At 43.1% G+C, this 11784-nt stretch overlaps 1 protein-coding gene across 1 annotated transcript; it reads right to left on the bottom strand.

Annotated features, from left to right (window-relative positions):
* Positions 1–9616: 9616 nt before the first annotated feature.
* Positions 9617–11784, bottom strand: LOC115670606 (LOB domain-containing protein 1). The gene is made up of 2 exons (XM_030591909.2): positions 11367–11784; positions 9617–10369 (listed from the first exon to the last, which is right to left on the bottom strand). Exons 1-2 carry the CDS (start codon positions 11667–11669, stop codon positions 10004–10006), a joined length of 669 nt encoding a protein of 222 aa, XP_030447769.1. The 5' UTR covers positions 11670–11784; the 3' UTR covers positions 9617–10003.

Raw genomic sequence — 11784 nt, 5'->3', positions numbered from 1 at the left:
GACCATTGAACGGGTTCTGCTGCGAACAGCATCCAAATCCACTGGGCCAGCAAGGGCCCATTAATCAGATATCAAAACATCCAAAAAATTCACATTGTTCCCAAATCTCAAGGCACATAAAAAGGCACCAAGACTATTTTTACCGACAAAAAGAAAAAGGGTTCAGGAGATTGAAACATCAACATCATCGATTGCCCTTCTTTCAAAAAAAGAATATATTCCTCAATTGGCTAAAATAAAATCTCTACGACTCTCCGACCGCCGACTAAAAACGTGTACAGCTCTGATTATGTTTGATCCCCATATTTACAGTAACAAGCAAATCTTGAATGCCCTGTTATCCCAAAATTCATATTTATAGATGACCCGTTTCATTTTATTTCATTACTAGAGACATGGTAATCACTGGCAAAACAAAAAGTGATCGATGCTTATGCACTTAATTTGTCAATCTCGAACGCATTAGACTCTTACGTTGTCATTTCGGATTTTTCTTTCCAGAAAAAGATGTCGACCGGAAAAAACCGGTAACTTTCATTGGATTAACATAGGGACATCAAATTCAGGATGATGTGTGTCGATTGGAATGGCCACGAGGACGACCCAACTGGTGGCTGTCGTGACAAAAACGGGACATTAGTCATGCACATGCAAAAATCCTGCTCTTCGCTACCATCCCAGCAAGAACTACTTTGCCTTGGATCTATTAGGCAAATTCAAGCCTGCTCCCATGTGCAATCCCCCCCAAAGTCGACAACGACAAAGCTCTCCTCCTCTCTTCAGTCTCGATTAGATAGTTACTAAACATACTCGTTTCATTCGAACACGGAATCTACCGCATGATCGCACGTTGCCCCCCGACTTTTCCAATCGGATAAAAAAAATGGGAAGTTGCCCGGCACTTGCACATCCGCCGCTAACTCCAAGGATCGCTCACCAAAAAAGTCGAAAATAACCGCGACGGTACCGAGGAAAATGGCGACGGCATGCGGGAAACTCCCGCCCGTCGCGAAGAACGTTCCTCTCGTGCTTTTGACCTTGGAGAAAATCACGTCTCGGCATGCTTTCCCATCTTTCACTTCACGAAGAAAGTTACCTTTTTTTCTCATAATATGGTCAAGTTCAATCGAAGTGGGTCGAGTTCAATTTCGTGTCCGAGTGTCTTTTCTCTCTAACGGTTCTAGGCCGAGCTAAATTTTCTGCCTAGGGCTTGTTATTGACCGCTCTTGACTATTCTTATACCGTCATGTTAGGTAGCTGCGCGTGGAATTTTGAGGAACGTATTTTTGTCCCAATTAACGACTTCAGTTCCGCCTTAGCCTGCTTAATCTAAATTAGCAATGATCACAACGGGTTGACGAGGAAGGAAGGCGTGCGATTGAGATCTGCGATGGCGGAAAGAGTCGGCTCGATCCGACAAGAAATCGCACCCAACTTGGGTGATCTTATCGTGTAGAGAAGTCGTGGGTTCGTCAGAGGAGAAACGCGAATTTTCCCAAGTTAAAAAAAATTAAGGATGGACGGTCAAGAAAATTGAGAAAATGGAGCAAATTTCTAACCCACTAAAAGTTCGTCTCTTCCCCCGAGCTGACTCGGTTGAAATGTTGGGGGGGGGGGGGGTGCTTTCTAGATGCGCACGGACCAAAAGCATAGAAAAGTCTAAACACATGCAACATGGTTGTGCCCAAAGAAGTACAAAACTAAGGATGCCTATCACAGTTGATTCGACGTGTATTCATAAGGGCATAAAAATCGAGAATTCCTTGTTTGAACGAGAGAGCTAGACAAGCAGATTATCAACTATTTAGAAAATTATAAGAAAAAGTTTTAAATTTATTGCACTTTTGTTAATTAAGTCGTAAACATTTTCATATTTTGTCAATTGAGTCCATCCGGCCAATTTTTGCCAGAACTCGCTGACGTGGACGCCAGCCGTCCTACGTGGTATGACCAAGACTGACGTGAACAATTTTTAATAATATCTTTTTTCAAATTTTTTTTCTTATCTTCTCTTTTCCTTCTTTACTTTTTTCCTTTTCTCTTTTTTTTCTTTTCTTTTTATCTTTTTCCCTTTTTCTCTCCGTCGGCCACCTCCAACCAAGCCACTGCCAGGCCTCATCCATTGGCCGGCGGCCTTAGGCGTGGGCCACCCTCGCCAGGGGCCGGCGATGAAAGAAGGAAAAAAAAAAAAGATTACATCAACTGTCTATATAAATGGAGCTGCATCATTTTTTCCACATCGAGATTGCGATGAAAGATACGAAAAGGAAAAATAGAATCTTTTTGGCTTTGCCGTGGCGGCTTTTCTTGGTCCGTAATACATGGTTCCCGTCCATATCGTACACGTGGATGGATGATGTTTAGGTATGGAAATTTTAGCATACGAAGTTACGCGGTATCTCGCTGGTCGGCCATTCAACATATACTAGTGTTCCAAATTCACCATAATAAGATAGAATTAGATATTTCCCTGCACATTGTGCGGATTGTCATACGACGATATAATTAAAATGGAGCATGGAACATTTTCATAAAAAAAATACGAGATTATTTTAACGTAATGTCAGCTGTAAAAGGTACGCAGAGAACTAAATTGTTACAGTACGAAACAACATAATGTAAAATATGATTTGTCGTAAAATTATACCATCCCTAAAATGCATATACACGATAAAAACAGAATTTGTCTACCAATTAATGGGGGGAACACCTTAATTTACGTTATTATGCTAAAGTGAACACTATTTCTTAAATACAAATGAATTACAATTCTGTTTATTTCACGAAAAATGTGGCAATTCTGAAAAATGTTTTCCAGGAAGTCGTTTTTCAAAAAAATGACAATATTTTTCCGATATTTTGCTGAGACTTGAAAATGAGCTGGAAAATATTGTCTGTCATTTGATAAGGAAATAGACATATACTATTCGGGCTCTAGTGGTTTGCACATGGCTAGCCAAGGAACCAAGTAAGGGCACTGGGGTCTCAAGCTCGGATCCCCCACTCCCGGGCACTGGTCTTGGATCCCCTGAAACCAGCCCGAGAACTCGGTGCCCATGCCTGGCTCCCTAGAGCCCGAGCTTCGGTAGGACCCAGTGCTTGGGATCCAAACCACGGCACCCAGGCTTGGATCAACTGAGGCCAGGCCCCAAACCCGGCTCCTGAGACCCAATCCCCTGCGCTCGGACTCTAGTCCATCAAGGTCGAGCCTGAGTCCATTGAGGTTAGGCCCTAGTCACTGACGCTCGGCCCCAAGCCCGAAATCAATGGACCGAGGCGCGAGCGTAGGGGGCTCAAGCACAGGCTCAAAAGTCGAGGACTCAGGCATGAACGATGGGATATGAGGCCGGGCCTCTATATTACTAAGCCTGGCATCTTGGGCACAAGCACCAGTGTCCCAAACCCTACCTCGATGGACCTGGGCATAGAGGCCAGGGTCTTGGGTGTGCCCTAGATGGCCTAGGCCCGTGCGCCAGGGATTTAGCCCCATTACCTAGAGTCTAAGAACGAGCGTTGGGATCTTGTGCCCAAGCGTAGATTTTCTCATCCAAGCATCGATGCCTTATTATATTTTGGAAAATAATTTTTGATTTTTTAAAGAGGAATTTATTTTCTCGAATTGAAGTTTTGATAAAAAAATATTTTCCGTTGATTCATTTACCTAAACGATTCAAATACCGGAAATTGAGAAAAAAAAAATTCGCGAAATAAACGGAGTCCCACTTTTCTGGTTTTATTATGACGAGGAGAGTCCAATCGTAGCAATGTACAATCCTAGGCGGCACACTCGGTGGTGGTAATAGTTAATGATAAGAATGATGGTGATGCATACTGGTTTTGCGTTTATTTTAATAGTGTGGCAGTCCCTCTCTTTCCACATCGATAGCCAACTTTAGATCTTTTTAATATTAACTGCATTTTCACTTTGAAAATGCCCTGAGAATTCGTTGACAATAACAATCCTTCAATCACGATAGCGAGGACGACACTGGCCGATAACAACATGTTTTAAAAAAAACACAAGCATTCGTCTTTGATGAAATCGTATCACACTTCTACACCATACAAGTAGAAACTTTCCTCCTCAATCATGGATCACTTCGATGTGTGGTACTTGTTTCGCCCAACACCCTCGCACATACACCTCGACAATACTTCGCTCCTCCACGAGCTGAAACTTTTCCTTTCGAAGACGGCCTTCTTCGGGTTGGAATCGTGTATTAAGTAACCGCTATGTCGCAAAGTATTTTCTTTCACAAGTAACTAAATAAGTGCATACATGTCGTGGTCATCAAGGGATGTGATGAAAGAAGATGACTAGATATTTCTTATGGGTATTGTAATATTCAATTTTTTACCCGTTTAAAGCAGGATTCCTAGGTAGTTAAGCTGAAGCACTAGATAAACTTTAGCTAGGCAACATCGAAGTCTGTGGGCAAAGACGAAAAGTCGATCGTTCTGGAGTCCAAAATAACGACTTGCCGTTTCATACTCGCTAATATTTTAAGTGTGATCGCTTATTGATGCTAAAGACTTTCGCAATACGAAAATCGAAGTGCATGCATGATTGTTACCGACTGCGATCAACTTTGGAATGCGCCGGATCTGATTTGATGCGTTTTGAGCTTGAGTTTTGAGTGCCAAGGTAAAAATGTGTGAGATTAAATTTGAGTATATAATAATTTGAATATTTACAACGAACAGCTTACTAAATTTTACGTGATATGTTTATCCTAGCCTTTTATTCGATAACATCAAGGTCAAAAGTTTCGACCTAAGTACATCAAATGCTCGCGTAACATAACTCGACGCTCTCATCTTGTTCCATCCCAATAGATTTATAGTCGACTCGCGTCTTAACTGACTTATAAATTTGGAGCGACAAGGCTCAAAATCGATACACGCATTTAGGCTCTATTTATTTTGCGGAAAATGAATGAATTGGAAAACATTTTCCTAAAATGGATCGCTTGACTCGCTTAACATATTTAGTTCATTATCGACAACAATTTAAGTATAAACATTTGTGTGGGCAACAAAAGAAAATTTTGTTCATTCATTTTTGTAAATAATACAAGCGATCACTTTTAGGAAAATATTTTTCAAATTATTCATTTTCTGCGAAACAAACGGAGTCTGAAGATGGACTTTTTCGCCGTGTAAAATCCGCCACCGCGTCTTACGAGACAACGGGCACTCACCAAAAACCTAACAAGTCAAAAACGGTGTACTTTTCTTGTTGTTTCAGCTGCTTTGCCAGTTAACTCATCCACCATGAAAATGAGAAAAGATCAGGTGGACAATGCAGACATATCTTCCTTTTTAACTCGTGAAGCCACGGAGGGCATCGAGAGTCGAGACAGAAAGCTAAGTAGATTTGCGCGCCTTTCTCATGCACAACCTGCATTTTCAAAAGCAGCGTGTCTCAGTTCCCATCACAGCATGTCTCTACATTGCAAGAATCTAGAATTCGTTTCATGCGCAGATACCACTTTCTCGTGTGCTATCTGCTTGCACTAAAGGCTTAAAGGGCTTCTCAAACTAATACCACTGAGGCCAGGGTGCGAACCAGTCGCCCTTCTACGGTTCTACCCACCACTTGGCACGTGGTCTGCATTGACTTCTTGTTATCTGTAACTTCCATTTACACGATCGACCATAGGCTCGACAGAATATTCAAATCAAGAGCTTTCCTTTGTTGGATTTGAATCTCATCCCCTGATAAAGCCTTTTGTTTTTGAATCGTGCCTTCCTCTCTGATAATACCTCACTGCCACGTTTATAATGTATCAGCAGTCATCCTAGGGATATCTGCTGTAGGTCTGCTAATTCCCCCACTAGGGTAAATGTTGCTATCGACCCTAGTGACTACCGAGTTGCCCTCTGCGGTCTAATCACCAACTGATGCTTGAAAAAATTCAGCACGAACGTTGAAGTCAAAGGGACAAGGTTTGTTACATATTCTCTCGTAATTTGACGATTCCAGGTCTTAGGCTGCTACAGCGGCTACGTGGATAACGTTGGCCAGCAACTCTCATTAAACAAATGTTGATCTCTCCCAAATAAAACAAAACCAATGAATTTTGGATTCAACAGCAATTAAAAGAGGATACATATGCCTTACCAAAAAAAAAAAAAAGAGGATACATATAACCCACCTGCGCATGGCCGAGTTGGTGAGCGCTTTCCTTCTCTCCTTAGAGGTTCTGGGTTCGAATCCCCGCTCGGTTCCGTAATTTAAGTGGGGGGCCCTGGCGGTGGGTTGCTGGGCTAGTCTCCCCCGAGGTATAGGCGCCCCGATTATCTGTGCGGGTTCGTCCCGGGGGAATGGTGGCAGATCCTCGGTTACCAAAAAAAAAAAAAGAGGATACATAGAGATAGACAGCATCCTCTTCTTCAAAGCATATTCTGCGCATGAACTTCCCAATCAGGAGGCCTTGCACATGCCCTTGTTTGACTGCTTTCGCGGCAGCCATAGGCACACAGATTGGAAATCAGCGAAAAATTCATGGCTTGAGATTGCTGGGATCAAATCCCTGCAAAGAAGCGTTGATTTTAGTTTCGTGATCGAAATAATCTTACGAAATCATTGTCATAGAGATCGCACGATCTTTAAGATTGTAACATGAATGAGAAGCTTTCACATTTATGGAAGACTGTAACGTACTTACCACCTAACCTGGGGCTAACTAGAAGTGTGCGTGGACATTCTTCAGTAGTGAGCCGATCAAGATCACCATAACGTCAGCAAGTTGCTTTCTTATGGGAAAGGGTAAGTTTTGCGGGAAAATTACCAAAAAAAATTTTAACCTATTGCAGTTATGCCAATTCAGTCCATGCTTTCAATTTTCGTCAACTGCCGTTGATGTGAACGCCAGCCGTCCGACCAACGCTGATATGGCAATTTTTTTAATTATTTTTTTAATTTTCCTTTTCTTCCTTCTTTTCTTTTTTTTCCCCACAATGGCCGGCGAGGGTCGCAGCCCTCGCCCAGCCTCACCCAGATCTGGGCGAGGCCAGCCTTACCATGGCCTTGTTGGCCATGGGCAAAGTCAACCTTGCCTGTGGCTGGCGAGGCCATGGCCGCCCTCACCCTCGGTCGACGAGGCCCTAGTGATGCGGGCGAAGGCGGCCATGGCCTCACCAGCCACTATGGGAAAAAAAAAAAAGGAAATAAGGAAGAAAAGAAAAGGAAATTATTAAAAATTGCCCCATTAGTGTTGGCTGGACAGCCGGCGCCAGCCAGTATCCATATCAGCACCAGCGGGCCGAAATTGGCCGGATAGACTGAATTGACATAATTGCAAAAGGTTTAGGACTGAATTGGCACAATTGCAAAAGATTTAGGACTAAATTGGCACAATTATGACTTTTTTGATAATTTTTCCTGAGTCTTGCAAGAATGCGGTCGATGTATATTGCACATGAACGGTCGCACACCATATGAGAGTCACACGACCGAACTGATGATAGTGAATAATTATTCCATCTGTAATAAATTAAAGGCAAAGTCAAATTAATCCTTTTTACCATCTTAACAGAGATAGGGCGCACTACTTCAGTCTTAGCATAGGATCCACAAGAGTAGAATAGGAGAAACCGCATGCATGGGGCATACACTCAACTAATAAACCTAACCTTATCAGAGGCAAAGCAATAATTTAGTTGCTGGTGGTTCACCAGCAAACCAATCCATTGTCTTGTCCAAAGCCCGATATGATGTCTCTATAGAAAAACCGAAGGAAGACCTCCTCATTAAGCAACATAATTTAAATAATGTTAATATCAACGTAAATAGACATTTCAATAATACCCTATTGTCATATCCATGACATAAAGTTAGATTTGTTAGTGCAGTTAATTCTTCTACTCACGTTATTTATAGAGCGACTGATCAGGCATTAAAATGTGCTAACATGGAATATTGTCGAGAACGTCGCGCAAACTCATCTAAACGTGCCACCGATCGATAACGAATGTTAGATATGTGCTTCTGTTCTCGAACGACCCGTCGACCTTATATTTCCGTACGAGAATACAATATACATAACTCGAGTCTTCCAATGCACATCCGAGAATCATGTGAACATGGCATCAACAAGTTCGACGCAAGGCCGCTAAGGCTTACCAAGAGAACCGAAAACTCATGACTAAAGTAAACACATGAAAATGATAGTGTACTGTGTGTCCATAGTGGGAGCGGTGGATGATAACGGTTGACTTTTTGGGGGAGATTTAAAAAGGGGGTTCGATAGATGAGGATGAGCTTTCGGACGTACCAAACAACGGGTCAAAGAGAATCAGTGTGTTCCCTTCCAAGCACGGACATATAATGGCATGTTGGGCGTTGTTGGGTGCGAGATTATTGAGATATTCTTCTCACTCACTTGAGGGAATAAAACTGGTTACCGACAGTGGACAATTTGCCCTTGACTTGTCACCTCTCCCCCAAAGAACAATCGAACACCTCACGTGACGTGCACGTGTTTCGATAACCCCGATAAGTTATACAAAAAGTTCTTAAAGAAATTATCCGATCATGGAATTGATGTGATTTTGACATACCAGCCTCCCTCGACCCATCGGAGTAAAACTTCTCATTGGACATTCTAACACGGTATCAGAGCCTCCCTGTGCGTTTTTACTCGCTCCTCCGAAACGCGTTTTAAGAGAGACAGCCGATCGGAAGCAATCATTCATCATTTTGGTTGCATCGCTTTTAGAGAGGGGAGCACTTCATCACTGCACGTGACATGTGCGAGCGACCATCATGTGTGGTGGTGGGTTTCCTTTTGACGATTGCCCCCGACGGAAGAACGCTGTGTCCCCCTCGTCATCGCCATCGCCATCGAGGAAAAAGGAGCCCAGTTTCTTTCTCCTTGCGAATGTTGCTCAACTTCTTCTTTTTTACGACCGTAATTCAACCAGGAAGGTAGCAACTTTCCCGCGACAGCGACAGTAAAAAACGCGTCGTGTTGGGAAAATCGAGTAACGAGACAACAGTCCCAGGCGGACCACAGCAACAACGATACAAAACGGCAGTTGTGTTTTCCCCTAAATAACAAGACTTTCGTCCTCAGAACACCAACTAAACATATATAATAATAGTTCATTATTTTTCGCTAATATCTATGTTTTTGGAGATATATTATGCGTTTGGGATAATCGCATCATTCGTTGTCTAGGGCGCGATTCGTGAGCAATTGTGCTTAGTTTTACTTAATTTAGTGATATTTTATATAACGTAGAGATATGTTACGTTCATTTCCCGATAAGCATGACTAGTGAGAAAAGTATTAATAGAATTTGGAAGACCGTGCGATATATAAGTTTGTTCATGCATTTGACGTCCTCGTGTGCCTTTTCTCAATTCCGCATATGTGCTTTACATGCTTTCAAGTGTTAATCGCTAGAGAATATGAAATTACACGAGAGAGAGAGAGAGAGAGAGAGAGAGAGAAAAGAAAGGATTGCACTATGGATCTTGATTGCAAAATGTGTTGACTATACTGGCTAGTAATGATATGGTCAAAAGGTGATTAGACAAGAGAATTCGCCATGATAATACATCAAATTTAACTTTAAGTAATCATCATAGTGGTAGGTCACCAGAAAGTGGCTAAAGATTCAATAATTAGAATTTCCCCTCTCCAATATTACATCGATACATCTATATCAGAAGGAAAAGGACCGCTATCTGCTTTGTCAAAGCCTTTTAACAAAGTGACCAATATGATCCTAACTAACTTCCTCCTCTCCCCTCTCGATTCTTCTGTTCATACCTTTACCTATAGACTAATATCTCTAGTACACTTAGTACACCACTATACCTATTGAGGAATAGCTCCAAATTTGCTTTATTGGCCTCTCCTTCTCTTCTTGAGCTATATTTTAGCCGCGAGTTAGGAGAATTTCATAGGAAACATTCTCAAAGTTGTAGGAGTTAAAAAGACTAGCCATATCTTATAACTGTTGAAAAACCCCACAAAAAGGGTGGATCCAATCATGTCCAGAGGGGCTCCCACACGGACCCCATGACGTTGGCCTCGTCCAGGAATGGGCTTGTGTTGTTGTTGTTGGTCTGGTAGATGGTTGGACTGGCGACGATTAGATTGTCGACGAACTGTTGCGCCGGCTGAGATGCCGACTGAGCCATTTCCATGCACAGCAAAGTCACCAGGTTGGTTTGCTGGTGCTGCATGGTGAGGATCTCGGCTTGGGCCTTGGCCAGCTGAGCCTGGAGCTCACTCACTTGCTTCTGGAGCTGGCAGATCGCGCCTGCGCAGCCGTAGACGGGGTCTCTGATCCTTGCCCCGGCCTCGTACACCATGCTACTCACCGCATCAGCTCGCTGCGATTCTGGAAGGTCCTGATAAAAGATCAAGATTGATCAGTCTTGACATGAACAATACACACACAAAAAAAGAAGAGTCCCAAGACGTAATACCATTGGTGATTATTATACTTGAGAGATAAACGTATGTTAAAAATTCGTATAAATCATTGTCGACATTCATACAGTGTCATGTAGTGATCTTTGACGCGGTCAATATACCGGAATTACTCGGGCAAATTCGCAAAGGCGCCATTGCATGGCCTTTTCAACTCCTTTGTTTTTTACATGCATAGATAATGACTCGGTACATCTTCCCGAAGTCTATTCAAATGTGGTTGAATGTGTAGGGCCACCAGCAGATTGAACGGTACACGGATCTTCCTGAATCACGCATCTCTAACTACCATCTAGCGTCGTGTAGGTGAGGTTAAGTTTTTGGACGACAAATTTCCATCTTCTGTAGCCACCAGAACTCGCCCACTTTCCTCGGACGTTTTCCCCGTAAAAGAAACGGTGAAAATAGCGCACCATCATCATGGCTTTGTCGGGAGGTTGACCAACCGATATGATAACCAAGGGGCAATGCAGAAATTTCGCCCCGATATACCAGAAATGGCTCGAGCGCCTTTCACATGTTGGACACTCGAGAAAAACAATATTCTGAAGGAGGCACTGTGAGCGATGCAAGTCCCCACCCACATGTGCATCGACTGGTCACGTTCTTTGCTTTCCGATTGCCTCACGGAAGCTAAGTCTACATATCTAAATTGCCTGTCATCTATTTATGTGAAGATAATTCCGCACACAGGAATCGGTAAGAGTTTATCGTCAAAAAACGATTTGATTATAATCAAACGAAGGAGCTCGTGGTCGATAATGTGACGAAAGCGTGAAAATCTAAACCTCTCTCGATGTCTAAGCTCCACATTTTCATGCGATCTCCGATGTCTAGCATACACAAACTCGAATCCAATCAAAGAAAAGAAAATGTTGTTGCTTCCACGATATCAAGGAAGTTATGGTACCGTACCTGCAAGAGCTTGATGATGTTGCTTGCGCCGAAGACGCGGTGAGCAATAGTGAACTTGGCGGGCTCGGTGGGAGGGAAATAGGGCGCCAGCACGCATTTCTCGACAGCGCACCTTCTCCTCAGGATCTTGCAGGCCGCGCAAGGGCTTATAATGACCGGTGTCGGAGGTGGAGGAGGGGGAGGGGGAGGAGAAGACGACGAAGTAGGCGAGAGAGACTGCGGAGAAGAGGTGGTCGTGGAGCTCGTGTTGGTGTTTCCATTCGTAACACTCGCATCCGACACCTCCATATCTTGCACAGCCATCAGTTTGGTTCAGACACAGACAGACACAACAACGTAGTAAGCACTAAGAGAGAGAGATTTGAGAGGAAGAGATGAAGAGAGAGAGAGAGAGAGAGAGAGAGATGTCCCAGTGGGG

This window comes from Syzygium oleosum, unplaced genomic scaffold (genome assembly GCF_021117445.2).
Source record: "Syzygium oleosum isolate NSW1041296 unplaced genomic scaffold, Sole_v2.1 Sole_v2.03, whole genome shotgun sequence".
Taxonomy (NCBI): domain Eukaryota; kingdom Viridiplantae; phylum Streptophyta; class Magnoliopsida; order Myrtales; family Myrtaceae; genus Syzygium; species Syzygium oleosum.
This window is presented reverse-complemented; position numbering and strand designations above follow the sequence as displayed.

Excerpts from the sequence above, each read along its gene's own strand:
- LOC115670606 (XM_030591909.2), bottom strand. The coding sequence starts at position 11,669 with ATGGCTGTGCAAGATATGGAGGTGTCGGATGCGAGTGTTACGAATGGA. Across the intron at positions 10,370-11,366 it reads ACATCATCAAGCTCTTGCAG|GACCTTCCAGAATCGCAGCG; the intron begins GTACGGTACCAT and ends ATCTTTTATCAG.